This window comes from Pan troglodytes, chromosome 5 (genome assembly GCF_028858775.2).
Source record: "Pan troglodytes isolate AG18354 chromosome 5, NHGRI_mPanTro3-v2.0_pri, whole genome shotgun sequence".
Lineage (NCBI taxonomy): Eukaryota > Metazoa > Chordata > Mammalia > Primates > Hominidae > Pan > Pan troglodytes.
The window spans coordinates 172,154,410-172,173,043 of NC_072403.2; the positions used below are offsets into that span (position 1 = coordinate 172,154,410).

At 50.6% G+C, this 18,634-nt stretch overlaps 1 protein-coding gene across 1 annotated transcript in view; it reads left to right on the plus strand.

Moving 5' to 3' along the window:
* SLC22A1 (solute carrier family 22 member 1) overlaps positions 1 to 18,634 on the plus strand; it is a 49,200-nt gene that overhangs the window by 6,104 nt on the left and 24,462 nt on the right. Inside the window, exons 2-8 of the mRNA XM_016956576.4 lie at positions 2,064 to 2,602; positions 8,642 to 8,745; positions 10,721 to 10,875; positions 12,442 to 12,610; positions 14,612 to 14,726; positions 14,936 to 15,042; positions 18,041 to 18,255. Of these exons, the coding sequence (XP_016812065.1) occupies positions 2,192 to 2,602; positions 8,642 to 8,745; positions 10,721 to 10,875; positions 12,442 to 12,610; positions 14,612 to 14,726; positions 14,936 to 15,042; positions 18,041 to 18,255 (1,276 nt within the window). The 5' untranslated portion in view covers positions 2,064 to 2,191. The remainder of the gene's footprint in view (positions 1 to 2,063; positions 2,603 to 8,641; positions 8,746 to 10,720; positions 10,876 to 12,441; positions 12,611 to 14,611; positions 14,727 to 14,935; positions 15,043 to 18,040; positions 18,256 to 18,634) is intronic.

Consider the following 18,634-nt stretch of genomic DNA (forward strand, 5'->3'; position numbering starts at 1 on the left):
AAATCTAGAAATCCCATACAATTTTGAAACACACATTAACATTTTTCACTAAAATATAACCTGAAGATCAAACACCTTATTTTGGTAATCCTATGTAACTAAACTTGTCAAATAACCCTGTTTACCTCTCCCTTTCGATGCTCCAGTGGTCTTCTGTAGCATCCAAAACTCAGGGGTTAGGAAAGAAAATTTTGAAGCTGTAAAGGCTCAAAACACTTAACAGAATTTTTGGTTACTATAAGTCATTCATTTAAATGACTCAAAGCAAAAACCTTCAGTCACTAAGAGGGAAGATCTAATTTTCCAAACAATCTAACTTTTAACCATCGCACTCCTTTTTAAGAAGTCCTTTAAAGTCTCTTATTATCCAACTTTAGCCATGCCAAATGGCCAGTTGAATTCATGGAGGGGCAGAGAATATAGTGATTTTTTAATTGTTCCTGCAACCAGTTTGCACAGAGAGAGAAACCAAAAGTCTGACTGGTAAGAACTTTTACCCTTTCGCCAGCATGTCAGGCTGCTGAGCTCCCTTCCCCTCAGCTATGGAGCCCTATTGACCCTGCAGTCCTGTTGATCTCTTGTCCTTCCCTTCTTGTGTCAGTAGCTTATTCACAAAGAAAACAAAATCTTTCATTGCATGAAAATCTTGTTCAAGTGAAAGCCAAATTTCACCCTTACATTAGTCTATTAATGTCAACCCCAATTAAAAAAAATAAAACCTTACAGAGAAATCCATCCAATCTTAATCAGTTTGATCATGAACTGAGATTGTTATAAATCTTTTATAACCTTTTACAAATTTTTTTTTGTTAAACAGCATGTAAGTGCTTCAAGAAAACCTTGTTGTGCTTGTATTCCAATGTTCAACTTACGGAAAACCAAATAATATCCTTTTTAGTGTAGTCAATATGTTTACACACAGGATTCCTTTTACAAGATTAATTTTTTACAAACCTTCCATAACTTGTTTGAACCTTAAGCTTTATCTTATATAATTTAAAACAATCATTTAACCCTCTGAACTAGGCAAAAATTTATATTCCCATGCCTTCTTATATTATTTTACTAATGATACATTTTACTCTCCTTACTCACCTCACGTGTAGATCTGTTTTCAGTAGTCATCACTACATGTTATAATGGTAGCTCTTAGTAATTGTTAATTTTGGTGAAATACCCAGTAAGTTATTTTAGTTATGTACTTAGGTGCAGATGAGGTCTGACTATTTCCAGCATAGCTAGGGCAGGCCCTACCAAACTGCAAAGCAGGAAAGTTGAACAATTTTCAAAAGCCAAAGCAGTTTATGACCTTAAAGCATTTAGTCAACCTAGTTTCTGACTTGCATAATTTAGACCATGTCTATATTTTGAAGGCATTTCTATTTTCATTTTACTGATAATTTAAAAGACAGCCTATTTAGCAAAGTCATACTTAAGTCAAGTGAATTTGAAAATTGCTTAGACTTATTTACTTAATTTATGAACACTCTTTTACTTATAAGCCAATTTGGTAGACACAACATATAACAGTAAGTGTACATACAAGTAAACACATCTAGACATGTATACACACACACAAATGAAGAGGTGGAGCTTAAAACACCCAAATTGGGTGCAGTGTATACTGCTTGGGAGATGGATGCACCAAAATCTCACAAATCACCACTAAAGAACCTGCTCATGTAACCAAATAATACCTGTTCCCTCAAAACCTATGGAAAAAAAAAACTAAAAAAAATACTTAAATGGTATCACAGAACTAATTAGCTGAATACAGTATCTAGTACCTGGCTGTCACCCAATACTCGCCTCATACCATCACATCTAGAAAACGAGTAGATACTCTTTTTGGAAGAGCCCTGAGGGAGCTACTAGGTTTGCACGGCCTGCTCTCCTGCCCTCCTCTTGCTCTGTGGCTGAACTCCAATTCTCTTTGGGCTTAGACCCCACTGACTCACTCCCCGGCAAAGCAAACAATTTGATCAGACGGCCACGTGCATTCTTCCTTTTCCTGAAACCAGCAACATAGGGTAAAAGATTATTTCTACTTGGTTGCCTTCCAGATGTTTCACACTTGGACAGCAAACTGATTTCAAACCACTCCTTTTCAAAGATCTCTGAGGGAGACATTGCACCTGGCCACTGCAGCCCAGAGCAGGTCTGGCCACGGCCATGAGCGTGCTGAGCCATCATGCCCACCGTGGATGACATTCTGGAGCAGGTTGGGGAGTTTGGCTGGTTCCAGAAGCAAGCCTTCCTCATCTTATGCCTGCTGTCGGCTGCCTTTGCGCCCATCTGTGTGGGCATCGTCTTCCTGGGTTTCACACCTGACCACCGCTGCCAGAGCCCTGGGGTGGCTGAGCTGAGCCAGCGCTGTGGCTGGAGCCCTGCGGAGGAGCTGAACTATACAGTGCCAGGCCTGGGGCCCGCGGGCGAGGCCTTCCTTGGCCAGTGCAGGCGCTATGAAGTGGACTGGAACCAGAGCGCCCTCAGCTGTGTAGACCCCCTGGCTAGCCTGGCCACCAACAGGAGCCACCTGCCGCTGGGTCCCTGCCAGGATGGCTGGGTGTATGACACGCCCGGCTCTTCCATCGTCACTGAGGTAAAAAAGCCTCTGTAACATGGGAGTTCCTGGGACAGGGAGAAATATAAAGCAAATCCTATGAAGTTCAGTTCCATATCAGGAAAGAGGTAGGGGGCTGTGTTTATTGTGCGGTTCGTGGGTGTCTGGCTGTGTCCCAGGCACGGGGCATTCTCTTCTCTAGTTTAATCCACCACAAACTCTGGGTCTTTGAGGAGGAAGCTGAGGCAGGAGAGAACAGCTAGCACAAGTGGGGGGCCAGGTTGCCAGGTTGCTTGAATGGGAGTCGACTGGGAGACCAGGAGCCTCTCTGCCTGCCCCACTGGCTTCTCCCAGAACTATCAACTTGCTCTGGGTCCTGCTTCCCCACCAATAGTACTGTGGGCCCCCTCCTTCTGCTCAAGAGTGATGATGATTGACCTCAATGATGGTGTTGAGGTGGCCTGGAATTGCCCTGGCTTGGAAGTGAGAATATTTGGTGGAATCCCAGCTGTGCCCCTTATTAGCTGAGCATCACTGGGTAAGTCACTGCCTCTCTAAGCCTCATTTCCTCATCAGTCAACCACGGATGATGACGGCTGCCTCATAGGGGTGTGAGGTTCAGCTGGGATCTGTGAAAGCACTGAGCAAATCCAAACTGAGTCACACCGTGCAGTCCGATGGGGCCCATGGGATAGGGCGATGGCCTCAAAAGGGCCTTGCTTGAGTAGTTTACTTGGTTATTTGAGCATTTTGCTTTGAGAATCCTTTAGTAAAAAGTGTCACCACATTTTTTTCCCATCATGAGCCCTTTTGAAACTATTGCACGGTAACAAGTGTGGATGCTTGGTGGGTTGGAGAAGCTGTGGGCCAAAGCCCGTCAGGGGCCTTCTGTTAGTAATGAGCAGTGGCGTGGTTTTGGTGCGGGCACTGCTTCCCTGAAATAAGAGGTAACTGGGCCCTCCCTGCTTCTGGTCCTGCCCATTTGTCTGCCCCCACTACCCTCGCCCAAGCTCTCAGGACTTCTTGAGTCTCTGTTCTTCCTCTTTTCCCTTTCCTGAGTGGTATCAGTGGTGACACATTTAGGGCTGTTACTGGAGGAAAGCTTAGGGTCCCTCCCCTCTGGGCCTGAGCATTGCTCTACCTGCTTGCCTGGAGCAGAGCAGGTGCCGGTGCAACTGGCTTTACGATGCTGAAGAGACATCTTGTCTCCAAGGCATCCTCCAACAATGGATGACAAGTTAGGCAGCCCACCTTCCAGGGATCTCCAACCATCTGGCATTCCCACTGGGAATCTAGAAGCAGACCAGGATGGGGATGGGTTTGCTCTCTGGGACTGAGACATACTCTGCTTTGAGGACATCAGATGTGATCATTCCTCCAGTCAGACATCCACCCAGTATGTTCGGCATACTCCCTCTATTCTGGCACTGGGTGTGATGCCGCAGGGGAGATGCAGAAGAAGATTGTGAGGTCCCTCAAGGAGTCTGCAGTCTTGTGGGGACTGAGAGGGGAAGAGGATGGCAAGAATGAGACCAGTGTTCGTTTAATGACAGCCCAAGGCCGCCTGTGGTGAATGCCATGAGCAGGGCGGAAAGGGACTGGTGGGCTCTAAGAAGGTAGAGATCTCAGCTGCTGAGCTCTGAGCTGATCATGGACGTCTTCTGGGAGGAGGTGGCTTTGAGCTGAGCCTCAGCTGGTATTTGGACCAGCAAGGAGAGGGGACAGGTGGAGTAGAGGGGAGGGGAAGTAGATCCCCAGACCAAGGGGAGAGCTTGAGCCCAGGCTCAGGGCCCAGGGAGTGTTTGCTGCATTCAGGGTGCAAGGAGCGCTGATATGAGGGTCATGATATGAGGAGTTGTGGGGAGAACACTGGTGTCTAACCTTGGGGCCAGAACACGGAGTGCTTAGTGTGGGGTTGCCAGGTACAATACAGGATACCCAGTTAAACTCGAACATGTGAACTTCAGATAATCCAACTGGATAGGATACTTATGTCCCAGATACTGCATGATATTTGGTACTGATAACTGAGACTGGAAATGCAAATATTGCATGAACATACTTATCCTAAAAAAAAAAAAGTTGTTTATCTGAAATTCAAATTTACCCGGGCATTCTGTATTTTTATTTGTGAACCCTGGCAACGCTACCTTAGTGCCCAACAAAGGAGTTTGGGTCTTATTTAGGCAGGCAAGCAAGGTGACCCTAGCTGGACTCGCGAATGGGTGGGAAGGGGCGGTGGTGGGATTGGAGGCTTCAGGAGAGGTAGAGAGATGCATGAGGAGGCCAAGAGTGAGCCCCGGTAAGAAGTGTTGGCCAACATGGTTGTCATGGGAATGAAGGGAAGACAAGATGTAAGAGATGCCAGCATTGTCAGGGCTGGGGAGAAGGAGGCCCAGCTTGGCGGAGGGCTCTGACTTGGGGGGTATAGGAAAATGGAGCTTCTGAACACTGAACTGGGAGCCTTGGAGAGGCAGCCATGTGGGCAGGTAGAGGGGCCTGGTAAGAGGGGACCTTGGGGTGCAGCAGAAGTGGGGAGGCTGGGACAGAGAGGGGCCCGAGAGTGCTTTAGAACAGCTTGCCTGTCCGTGGCAGCTGTGGAGGGGGCTTCCAATAACCCCAAGATGTAGAGCCCTGGGGAGGATTGTGGGAATCCTGGAACTCTGATGGGCAGAGATGGTGAAGAGGATATGGTTTGTATTGTACCTGGCAACCCCACACTAAGCACTCCATGTTCTTTTGGGGCCATGGTAAGTTGGGAGGGTGGTGGGATTCATGTGGAGATTTTCCAAGGTGATTGGAAGCCTGGGGGTAGGTGGGAGGGTGATAGAAACTGGCTCGTGGGTAAGAATTGTCTCCCACTTTAACCCCAACTTCCTTGACCCCAGCTCCTCCTCCAAAACTGAAAATTATTGTTGGGGAATCAATCTTAGTTATTCATTTCTGCAGAACTAATTTTTAACCTAGCATTGCCTTGGACATTGGAACTTGCTTTAGGAGGGAAGGTGAGCTAATTTGTTTGAACACCAAGTTTAACTCCCACCCCAAGGCTAGGTGCTAAGATCATAGGTCCACTGGGGGAGGAATGTGGGCATTTTCCTGGCTTTTGACTCTCCCAACAAGAGGATCTCCTCTATCAGTCTTGGTTGCAGCCACAGCCCCCACACCAGGCCAGGTGTCTTCCACCAGCCATGAATGCTGAGCAAGGGAAAGTGGTCTCAGGCCAAGGGAGACAGAGGTAGTTACATTAGTGTTTCTCAAACTTGGCTGATCCTCAGGATCACCTGGATTCCTATTCGGGACCCACTGAGGCAGAATCCACAGGGAATCTGTGGTTCCACCAGGACCCTGCGTGGTTCTTGTGATGAAGCAGTAGGTTGCTTTATAATCGTGCCGGAAAGAGCTGCCCCGGCCCTGGTGAAATCCCAGCAGGAGCAGCGAGTGGGCCTAGGAGATTCCCATCCTCCATCCCGTCCCTACCTTTATGCAGCCCCAGCTCCTCCCAGGGCCCAGCCTATCTTCTCAAGGTGCACAAATGTGTCAGGGTACTGACACATGGTTGGGCTGGTGTTTGGGAGCAGAGGAAGCACGGCAGGTTTACAAGCTTTGCAGATGGCTCTAGAAACTGATCCTCAGGGTAGCCTGGGGGCAGAGCCAGTTCTCTGTGTGGATGAGATGTTGGAAGGTGGGATGCACTCCAGCTCTAGGAGCTCACAGGCTCCATATACAGTCCTGGGGCATGATGGCAACAGGGTGCTTCAGGAAGGCGGCAGGCACATCTTACAGAGACACCAACTTGCAAAGATTATAATAAAAACCAGAAAAACAATGGCTGAGAAGGGAATAAGCCGAGGCCCCAGGTAATAATTCCACATCTTTCCCTGACCCCTGCAACTTGAGTGAAATCCTGTACGGCAGACCACGGGTGAGGCTGCAAAGAGAGAGTTGGGCAGTTGGAGACACAAACCCTGGGGAAGCCAGATAAGGACGTGTCCACGTGTATTCTAATGGCAGAGCACACGGCAGGCAGGAAAAGAACCACAGCCAAAAAGAGTTATACATTGGGTGGGTGACCTGGGAGGTGCTCCATGGAGAAGTTGTGTTTTAAGCTGAATTTTAGAGGAAATCAAATTGGGATTGGCAGAAAACATGAGAGTGCCACTGAGCAGTAGCTTGTCGCACGCCCCAGAGCTGTACCACCCATAGGAGCAGACACTGGGGTCTGGGCAGAAGGCAGTTACTAGGAGAGGCTTGTGTTTGTTTCTGAAATTCAGGTGGTAACACAGAGTTTAACCTATATTTCAGGGGAAAAAAAAAGTGCTCATGTCAAGGAACTAGTCAGTCCATCAGACAGAACCCAGGCTGGCTGAGTTCAGAGTCCTTGAGGCTTTGAATGTTGTTTGGTTTTTGAGACAGGGTCTCACACTGTCATCCAGACTAGAGTGCAGTGGCTTGAACACAGCTCACTGCAGCCTCAACCTCCTGGGCTCAATTGATCTTCCCAACTCAGCCTCCCAAGTAGCTGGGACTACAGGCACATGGTACCATGTCTGACTAATTTTTTAATATTTTGTAGAGATGAGGCCTCACTCTGTTGCCCCAGCCTGGTCTCAAGCTCCTGGGCTCAGACGATCTTCCTGCCTCAGACTCCCAAAGTGCTGGGATTAAGGCATAAGCCACTGCACAAAGTCAGTTCTGAATGTTTGACCCCAGGATCGGGGCATGGTGTGGCTCAAACTGGCAACTTTAGAAATTTGAGGGTTGGAAGTGGGGGTAATAAAACCTGTTTCTAAAATAAAAGGGTTTATTATTTATTAAAGCTATCTGCATGTGATTTCTCCCCTCCAATGCACCCAGCAGCCCTATGGGTGTGATGGAATGGGAACAACACACGTTTCAGACAGGGAAACTGAGGCCCAGGGCTGTGAAGTGACTCACTGCCATCATACTCCACAGTATTCTGGTTAGGGGAGCCATGGACTTGATGCGGACAAAGCAGTGTGGAGGGACGGGGGCAGGAAGGAAGGATGTGTCGACCACCCAGGAGGGGCTGTACCAGGAACTGAAAGGGTCGAGAGGCCTCCACCCAACACCCTCTGTTCTCCCCAGAGTCCACTCTTTCTGCCTGTCTCAACTCTAAAGAGGAAGGGGCCATTCTTCTGCCCTCCAGCCTCTACCATGTCTAGGCATGTGCCAGCGTCACCATGCTCTGTGCTACGGGAGGTAGGACTCTTGGATGACCCTCCACTCCTGGTTTTCTTCCCCAAGGCCTCTAAACGCAGGGAATATCTGCCTTCTCCAAAAACCCAAACAAAACAAGCCCTTCCCAGCAGCCCATGCCTGTCTTTTCCTCTGTCCCCTCCACCTTGATATCTTCCCTCCCCTGGCTTTTGGTGCATGGGAGCCTCTGATGTCCTCCTAACCCTCGGTCCCACCCACACATGTGACCGTAAGGCACAGTCTATCTCAAGAAACTTAACAACTAATAGCTTACTATTGACTGGAAGGAAGCTTTGCCAATCACATAAACAGCCAACGAACACATATTTTGTATGTTATATGTATCATAGACTGTATTATTACAATAAAGTAAGCTAGAGAAAAGAAAATGTTAAGAAAAACTTAAGGAAGTGGAAAAACATCACGAAGTGGAAGTGAATCATCATCAAGGTTTTCACCCTCATCATCTTCACGTGGAGTTGGCTAAGGAGGAGGAGGAAAAGAGGGCTTGGTCTTGCTGTCCTGGAGGGCAGAGGCAGAAAAGGTGGAAGAGGTAGAAGAAGAGACAGGCACACTCGGTGTAAATTTTATTGAAAAAAAAATCTGTAAGTGGACCCGCGCAGTTCAAACCCATGTTGTTCAAGGGTTAGTCGCATTTGATATTTGCTGAGTGATTCATCAGAAACTTTGAATTTGTCTTATGAAAATGTAGTAGGAGAAAACTCTGTGAAACAGCCCAGGGATACCGAGTTTGATGAACTGCATTTGCTTTGCTGAAGAGAGGATGGAAGGGTGTAGTCCTGACTCACACATGGTTCTGTGCTTTTCGTCCTCCTCTTGCCGTGGTGTGACTGGCAGTTCAACCTGGTGTGTGCTGACTCCTGGAAGCTGGACCTCTTTCAGTCCTGTTTGAATGCGGGCTTCTTCTTTGGCTCTCTGGGTGTTGGCTACTTTGCAGACAGGTATGTAAAGGCCAGTCCAGGTAAGCCTCCTCTGAATGCCATGAGAACAGATTCTAAGGGACAGTGGTGGAGAACATGACCAGTTGGAATTAACTGCAGAAGCTGCTGGAGACAAGACACAGTGGCCCCTGCTTTGGGCTACTGTGGGGCTGCCAGGAGAGTGGTGGAGAGATTTGAGGTGTGTTTCAGAGTCCAAGCTGCATGCAGATTGTACAGTTAGTGGGCTGAGAGAAAGGGGGGACACAGCCAAGATTGATGCTTCCAGCAGGCGCCTGGTCGTGAGGCCATTTTGAGATGGGAGGCAGAGGGTTAGGAAGGGATTTTGTTGCAGCGGTTGATAGGGAGAGGTTATGGAGGAAACTAGGGCTCTTAGAGATGTTAGGTTTGGAGATGAGTTGCACAGCCTGAGACATCTACGAAGAGATGCCAAGGAGCCACTTGGGTATGTGAGTGAGCTCTGGAAAGGGGTCTGGGCTGGAGTTCAATATCGGGGGTTTGTCACCAGTAGTTGGTATTTAAGGCTGTACAGCATATCAAGATGTGCTGGAAGAGGGTGTCGGGAGAGAACTGCAACGCAGAAAGGTAGGCAGGGAAAGTGCCCTGGGAAAGGAGACAGGAAAAATGGCAGCGAGATCGAAGGACAACTGTTCTCCAGGGCGCTTGTGGAAATGCACCAGGAGACCCCGAGGAGGAGTGGTCAGAATCTGCTGTGGGGGGCCCGGCACCCAGGACAGGGTGGTTGGAGAAAACCAGAAGGCAGGAGAGTGGAGTTGTGTGAACAACTCTTTGAAAGAGTGTGGGGAGGGTCCAGGATGAGGAGGCTGATAGGGGAGGGAGTCAGGGATGCAGGAAGAAGACAGGGGCCAGGGAACCCAGGCCTGGCTGGGGGTCTGGGGCCCAGCTCAGAGGTGGAGACAGAGAGAAGGGACAGAGAGCCAGGTGCTGCCGCAGGAGACAGGGAGAGGGGACAGAGCCAGGTGCTGCCCCAGGAGACAGGGAGAGGGGACAGAGCCAGGCGCCACTGCAGGAGACAGGGAGAGAGGACAGAGCCAGTCACTGCCCCAGGAGACAGGGAGAGGGGAGAGAGCCAGGCACTGCCCCAGGAGACAGGGAGAGGAGACAGACCCACATGCCGCTGCAGGAGACAGGGAGAGGGGACGAAGCCAGGTGCCGCCGCTGGGGCTGAGCATCCCTGGTTAGAAGACGTGGGTTCTGGCAGAAGTTCCTATGTTTTCACAAAGGGCCAGGGTTTACTGGCCGGTTTGGGGCCGTCCTGAGGCGGGGTGGAGGTCTGAGGCCAGGGGACACAAGGTGGACAAGTGAAGTGGCCTAGTGGAGGCAGATGGGGGTGGCGAGGGGACGGGGGCGGCAGGCGGGTGGGGAGCGTGGGTGGGCGGGCACACCGCATGGTCTGCCCTTGGCTGCTTTCCTTGGCTCTTGGAGAACGTGGGGTGTGGTCAAAAAATTGGGTGGGAACAGTGCAATCCCAGCGAGTAATTTGCCCATTTCATTCCCGGAAAAAGGAGAAGAGAAACAGCCCTGTATGGCTACACTATCAGAGCTGAATATGGCACTGAAAAGCTTCCATGATGGTTGATAAGACTATGGGAGGAAGGAAGCCTGGTTTGGGTGCAGCCTGACCAGTGGCGATAATAATGATGCCATCTGCTAAATATGAAGATAAGGCAAGGGGACAGGCGTGAACTGGAGAGGGTCTGCGGGCACTGCCCGGCTGAGCTGTGATGCTGCTGGGAGCGCTCAGACTCCTCTTCAGACCCGGAAGGGCTGCGGAGCTTGTTGGGACAGATGAGCAGGCTGGGCGGTGCACTGGGCACTGCTGTCCTGATAGACCCTGCAGTCTCCCAGGACAGTGGTGCGGTGGCCTCCGACTGTGACCCTTGGCATCCCACCATGCATGTCTGACCCCAGATTTCAACCTCTCCCACCTGCCCTCCATGTCTCCTTCTCTCTGAAGGTTTGGCCGTAAGCTGTGTCTCCTGGGAACCGTGCTGGTCAACGCGGTGTCGGGCGTGCTCATGGCCTTCTCGCCCAACTACATGTCCATGCTGCTCTTCCGCCTGCTGCAGGGCCTGGTCAGCAAGGGCAACTGGATGGCCGGCTACACCCTAAGTAATTATCATGGGGATGAGGCCAGGTCTCAGGGTAGAATGGGATGGGCCTAACGTGGGTAGGGGGTTGTTTGTGGGGTCAGGGAGCTTGCGGGGCACCAGTTCCTTGTTGTTATGTGACTGGGGCAGGACATGGGCTAGAATGGCCTCCTCTCTTTTTGTGTCTGAGACACTTAAATTATCACTTAGATTAGTGATCTATTAATCAACTAATCTATTTGGGGAACAAAAAGACCCCATGCTGATGTGCTCACAGCAGTCAGGAGGGGGTGCAGAAGAGGAGATAAGTGAGAGAATATTCTAGCATTTTACACAAGAAAGAACCAGCAACTCCTTAAAATAAATACAGCAAACTTGACGGGCTTGAATGGCACTCAAGAATTAGGAAAGAAAACAGGAGCAAATAAAATAAGGATTGTGAAAATCAGGATTTTGAAAAAGTTGAAGTATAAACCAACATGAGGAGTTTTACATATCAGCCTTTTTTTCCCTTTCAAATATTCTACTAAGGTTAAGAATACAAAACAAAAAACCCTTTCCGGGAGGAATGCAGCCTAAGAGTCATCTGTACTTCCCCAGGCCAGGGCACGGCAGACAGCAGTGAGGATGAGCCACACTTTTACTCATTTGTGGGGGAGAAAAAAGAAATAGCCATGTCTTTTCATCTTTGAAAACAAGGTGCTATCACTTGGCATTCTGAGAACTCATTCACTAGGGCCAAGAGGATCCACGTTCCCGCCTTGAGAAGCCATGAGCAGCCTGGTGAAGCTGAGCTGGCTCAGCCCCATGCGTGTGGAGCCTGTGACAGCCTCTGCTGCTAGGCACCGTCCCACACATGGTTAGGGGGTCTGACCCGGGGCCACATCCACGCTCCAACACCACCGGCAGCCCCTCCACCCACGACTCCCCTGACTTCCTTTTCCCCTTTTCATTTTTGTTCCCGTTACACGTATCACGCTCTAACATAGGATTGCATTCTCTTATCTGTGATGTGGAGCGTCTGCCAAAGGAGGTCTCCCAGGGCAGGACTCTACCTCCTATGCTTAACGATGTGCCTGAGACACCCCGCACAGTACCAGGTCCCCAGGAGGCACTCAAAGATATTTGCTAAATGAATGAACACCCCTGGGGTCCTGACAAATATTCCAGCTGAGTCTGGAGCTTCTCGAGGAAGGCGTTGGGGAGGAGAGGCCAGTGGACTGAGTCCTGAAGCAGGCAGAGGGGAGTGCAGATGGTAAAGGAGCAGACGCGGAAAGCGACGGTCAGGGAAAAGCCAGAGAGCCAAGCAGTCTGGTGGATCTCCGGGGCCTTGGTTTGATGGGTCCGGGGCCCCGGTTTGATGGGTCCCAGAGAGAAGGGGAGGCGTGAGCGCGGCTGTGGTTTGCGGGAAGGAGAAATGGGAGACACACAAGAGAGAAGCCTGGGAGCAGGTGAGGCTGGGCAAGGCCGGGTGGGAGCTTCCCGCGGGGAGACAAGCTGGACTGGGGCCCCGAGCTTCTGAACGCACGGCGTCGGGCTCCTGGGCTCCTGCAAGGAACCCGCATAACGTCCACACCTCCTGTTTCAGTCACAGAATTTGTTGGCTCGGGCTCCAGAAGAACGGTGGCGATCATGTACCAGATGGCCTTCACGGTGGGGCTGGTGGCGCTTACCGGGCTGGCCTACGCCCTGCCTCACTGGCGCTGGCTGCAGCTGGCAGTCTCCCTGCCCACCTTCCTCTTCCTGCTCTACTACTGGTGAGGCCCTTCCTCCCGCCTACGGGGAAGGGGCGCCGGCCACCCCTCTGGCTGCACTTTCTGTCCTCTCGAGGGACCAGTCTCTTGGAGTGGGGGGCACCTACAGGCCGTCTTCCAAAGGCCATGGTGTCCACATGCATAACGCATGGGGCTGCGCGGAGCCCGGCGCTTCCCACACGCATGACGCATAGGGATGAGCTGGTCCAGGGGTTTCCTACACGCATGACGCATAGGGATGAGCTGGTCCCGGGGTTTCCTACACGCATGACGCATAGGGATGAGCTGGTCCCGGGGTTTCCCACACGCATGATGCATAGGGATGAGGGGAGCCTGGGGCTTCCCACATGCATGACGCATAGGGATAGGCAGAGCCCGGGGTTTCCCACATGCGTGATGCATAGGGATGAGCAGAGCTCGGGGTTTCCCACACGCATGATGCATAGGGCTGCACAGAGCCTGGGGTTTCCCACACGCATATCGCATGGGGCTGCGTGGAGCCGGCGCTTCCCACCACTTGTACTGTTCAGGTTGTTCTGTTATTACCAGGCGGCCCTGGTTACATGTGGAGCTTTCCTCAGACAAAGCCTCTTTAGATAGGTTCCCCCAGATAAAGGTGGGCCATGCCAAGAGTCGGACAGAAATCCAGGAAAACGCAGGGCCTCAGCATGTGCACTTTCCAGAAACACAAGGCTGAGCCTCACTCCCGGGTGAAGGAGGCAGCTTTCTGAGGGTTGCTCAGTGGCCTTGGGAAATCTGTATCAGCGTCCGGTGGTAGGAAAGGCTCCACAGGTGGCAATCCCACTGCAATGGCTACCACTCCCCTAGAGTCCGTCCCAGGGGTGCTGGCATGAAGTCAGACGCTCTGTTATCTTCTTGATCCTCTCCCTCTTCCCCCTCTTCTCTTCCTCTCTGCTGTCATCTCTGCTCTTCTCCCACTTCTTCATTTTTATAGTACTATTGGTATTATTGTTAAGACTCTGAAATACCTCTCATCTAGCCATAGAGCAGGCATTTGATCTTGATTGAATGAATGAGTGACAGAATGAAGGAACAACAGGCCTGCTCAATGCGACCTTCTCTGGGGACTGTGTACCCTGAGCCATTATGACACAGAATCAGTCCAAACAAGGTGTTAATCATATTAGCTGTGAGTGCTTCGCAGAGTCTGAAAGGCAAAGAACTCCACAGGTCAGTTTTTATTGTGGTGGAGGGAAGAGGGGGTAGCAGAAAGGGCCACAGAGAGGAATTTCTCGTCCCTCCACATTTTGTCTTAGTTTTGCTGAGAGCAGACCTCATCTGTGGGTGGCACTAGAGTTAACCCAGTCTCTCTAAATGAAAGAGTTGTACACGTATGGCCAGGGAGTTCTGAGGAGCCTGCCCTTCCCTTGCCTCGTCTGTGTGAAACAGGGATCTCTCCAGCGGAAAGGCAAAGTCTGCATGCTCAGGCAGGGTGAGGCAGTCAATGCCGGCCAGCTTTCAGAAGACCCTTATGCCAGAGAGGCCCAGTCTTTGAGTTGTACCCTCCTCGTCCCATTTGAAATAGACAGCATGGTGTTGATCTGATTTTAAAGGGCAGTAAATACATTTTATTTTGTTTGGGAAATATTTTGAGAAGTGTTCAACAGCCCTTGTATTGCCTGGAGATGTCCTGCTGTCATCGGGTAATATACATGGAGCGTCTGCTCTGTGAGTGTTTTCTGTGGGGGACAAAGGCTGCCCCAGGAGAGATGAGGCCCCTGCTGCACAGAAGGAAGGCTACATAGGAAGCGATGGCTCCCTTTTGGTCTATAAATCTTAGGTGACACTAGGAGTCTGAGTGACCCACAGAGCTGTGACCTGGGCCACATGGGCTAGCGCACAGTGACCCCAGGTCCTCATCCTCTTGAGGGATTACAGCCCCAACGTGGGGAGGGCAGGCTGCACTGAGCAACAGCATCACCCCGCTCAGGGCTGAACGTCAGACCGGGGAAAATGCCAGACAGTGATGAGTGGTGTTCGCAGGTGTGTGCCGGAGTCCCCTCGGTGGCTGTTATCGCAAAAAAGAAACACTGAAGCAATAAAGATAATGGACCACATCGCTCAAAAGAATGGGAAGTTGCCTCCTGCTGATTTAAAGGTGAAATCTAGGAAGGGGTATCTCACATCACTGAATCTGGGGCTGGGTTCTGGTGCAGATTCGTCTGGGGCTGCCAGGGGAAGGAGCAGAACTGTGCCCCTTGTCATGGGTGTGAAGCACAGTGGTGGCAAGGCTCACCTCCCCAGGGGCTCCCGGGTGGCTCTGCTCATGACAGCGTGAGTGTGGCTGATGCTCTCCCTCCCTCCTAGATGCTTTCCCTCGAAGAGGATGTCACCGAAAAGCTGAGCCCTTCATTTGCAGACCTGTTCCGCACGCCGCGCCTGAGGAAGCGCACCTTCATCCTGATGTACCTGTGGTGAGGGGCGTTCCTGTGCGTCTCTCCAGGCAGAATCAGCATGCTCGCCCAAGCACTGGGCTATAGATTAGAGACAGTGGAATACTCAGGTGGAAAAAGAGAAAGGGAAAAAGAATTTTAATATAGTTGTGAGTGGTCAAAGAGCTCTTTTTATTTCTCCCTTGGGGATTGAATAATAAGAAAAAGGCTTCATTTTAGTAAGGAGCATTTGTTACCTTTGGGAGATCACCAGTGGGATGAGAGAAATAGGATAAAGGGTTATCGGGGCTGCCTCCGTTCCACATGGTCTCATCTTCTGGGAATAGCCAAGTCTTGACTCGGCGTCAGAAGGTGGATGAGAGCTCCTGGAGCGTTCGGGGAGGAAGTTCCATTCCTCATATCTAAACACCCTAGAGACCCTACCTGAGCGTCTCTGTGCATTTGTTACCTATTGACTAGAGAACGCACACCCACATGGACCCACGCACACACGCTTTGCACATTCCAGGGGTCTGCATGCTCCCCCAGCTGCTGTCATGAGCAGGAATCCCCTGCCCTGCTCCCTAGGAGGATGCTGGCTCACCTCCTCCGCACAAGGGCTTTCCCCTCAGCATACAGTGAGGGCCCCCCAACTGCACTCTGGGCCTGGCCCCTTCAGCGGGAGCAGCTCCACTACCCAGGCACACTTGTTTGCTCTTCTATGTGAGGTTTTATTGGAACAAAGAGTTTGTAGTAAGTCAGTGCCTGGCATATTGCAGACCCTAAATCAATATTTGCTGAAAGTTGAATGAGTAAACACTGTGCCCCAGAATCTGTCCAGGTTCAGCGTGTCCTGTCCTGCCTCAACCTTCACCCTCCCTGTCTCCGAGTTTGCCGCTGGGGTCCTGCACCCAGCCACATGCTGGGCCCGTGAACCTTTGCAAATAGCCCCACGTACCTGCTGGGTTTCCATGGATACTCAGTGTTGAACTCAGCATGGAGGCTGGGACTGGCCGCTGCAGTGGAAGTAACTGCCTGCTCTGCTACGCTGTTCAGCTCCCCTCCCCAGCTCCGAGACTCCCCACAAGGCAGTGTTTTTGACTCTTCTGTTCTGTTACCCCCACATCCAGTCCTCTGGCAAGTTCCATCAACTGGCTTGGAAATGCCTTCAGAACCTGCTGCTTCCCATCGTGGGCACCCTGGGTTCCCTTGCTGGGGTTGTAGTAGCCCTGTCCTTGGCACTAATTCTTTGTATAAATGTCAGCTGTCTCATGGACAGTTCTGCGGCATCTCTTACCTGCATTATGTAGGCACCTTCCGGGGGGCCTGCTGGCTTTACCCATGCCCCTCGGTGCTCCACAAAGCAGGCAAAGGCATCCCTTAGAGCTCAACAGACCTTGTCTCTCCCTGTTTACCCTCCGCTGGCTTCCTAATCACTGAGAATAAAGCCAGATCCTTTTCTGCGGCCCACAAGGCCTCAGGCCTTTGGCCCCTGAACGCCCTTTTCTACTGTCCTGCTGGTTGTCATGACTGAGACTCGAAAGGTCTGTCCACCATGTCCTGGCTGTGTGACCTTCCAAAGGGCCTTAATCTCTCCGTGACTCAGTTTCCCCCTCAGTAATGGGAGAAGTGATAGTACCTATCTCATAGATGTGTTGGGAGGATTAAGGAGATTATATGTGTAAATGACATAGAAGAGGGTACAGCATCCATGCAGGAAATGTTCAATGTCAATGTGGTTTTTTTTGTTATTTTAATACACACATGCAATTCATGAGCTCTGCCCACAGGTGGCAGCCCGGCACATTTGTTAACTGGCTTGTTGACAGGAAAATCAAGGTTACACGTTCCTTTCTCTTAAACCAGTTTCTTTATCAGTAATATGACTGCTGTCTTTAACTGGCTAAATGGTACAGAGGCACTCAGACTAATCTCAACTCCCTGAGTTGCAGGCAAGCACCTTCTTTCTTGTTCTCTTGACCCTTTGTCCAATCAGGAATAATTTAGGACTAGAAACAAAAGCATCCCAATGCTTCTTTAGGCGAAATTTTATCAAACAAGGATACATTCCTTAGCAACATGCATTTTCATCTGAGTTTTGGAGCTGATAGGCAATCTGCATGCTGGGATGAGACAGTCATTTCTTATTGACCCAAATCTGTTCTCACAATGTAAATATGACTGTAAAAGCTTTCTAGCTTCCAAATGATATTTTCCCCCCAAAGTGACACACGAGGCACCCTACATTTTGGCTCAGGTGAGAGTGATTTAGCTAGGCCTCGGGTCTGTGTGCCATATGCTGTAATGTTGCTACATTTTCTCAAATATGGACGGAGGGGGTGTGCAGTGAATGGAAGAGCGTAGGTGAATCAATAGCGCCCACTAAGGACAGCACAGTAAAGGGCCAGGAATGCCATGGTGCGGTTGGAAAGACCTGGCCCATGCCTCTGTCTGTTGTGCCCTGAGTCTTCTGAGTGCCCTGAGTGCATACTGTGTGCCGGGAACTATAATTGGCACTTTTGTACGCTAACTCAGTGAGTACTCAAGACAAACAGATGTGGGAGGTACTATTACGATCCCATTTACAGACGAGGGAACTGAGGCCCAGAGAGGTTAGTTAACTTCCTCAAGGTGACACAGCTCATAAAGCAATCCGACACCTGGCCCCTTACTTCCTGCCCTCTCCTGCCCACCTCCTCGTAGGCCTGTTGGGGTGTCAGATGAGGTACGCACGTGCAGGGCTCGGTGCAGAACCAGACATTTAAATCTACAGTGAACAGTAGCCATCCTCACGTGCAGTCTCCAGGAGACTTGGAGGCATATCCTACAAGTCAGACTCTCACATCTATCATGAAAAAAATGTATCATCGGGGCCCTTCTAGGACACTCTTTCTCATTTTTACTCCCCTCTTCTCATATTGCTCTAGGGCATTCTAAACCCAGTGATTCATGCTCTTTCTCCATCTGCGAGGGGCTTTTTTTTTTTTTTTTCTTCACTCTCTGACTCATGCCTTTGACTTGAAACCTCCTCTTGGCTCAGGTTCACGGCCTCTGTGCTCTATCAGGGGCTCATCCTGCACATGGGTGCCACCAGCGGGAACCTGTACCTGGATTTCCTTTACTCCGCTCTGGTCGAAATCCCGGGGGCCTTCATAACCCTCATCACCATTGACCGCGTGGGCCGCATCTACCCCATGGCCGTGTCAAATTTGTTGGCGGGGGCAGCCTGCCTCGTCATGATTTTTATCTCACCTGGTGAGTTGTCTGCTTTCATCATTTCCCAGGCAATTGAAGTGTGGGGAAAGTGTTGTAACTCTTTACTAAGCCTCTGGAATGAGAACAAAGATGAGGTGCTACCTTTGTCTACAAAGTTTTTTTAGATTTTAAATTGAGGGGCCGTGCACAGTGGCTCATGCCTGTAATCACAGTACTTTGAGAAGCCAAGGCAGGTGGATCACCTGAGGTCAGGAGTTCAAGACCAGCCTGGCCAACATGGTGAAACCCCATCTCTACTAAAAATACAAAATTAGCCGGGCTTGGTGGCAGGCGCCTGTAATCCCAGCTACTTGGGAGGCTGCTTGAACCCAGGAGGCGGAGGTTGCAGTGAGCCGAGATCGCACACTCCAGCTTGGGA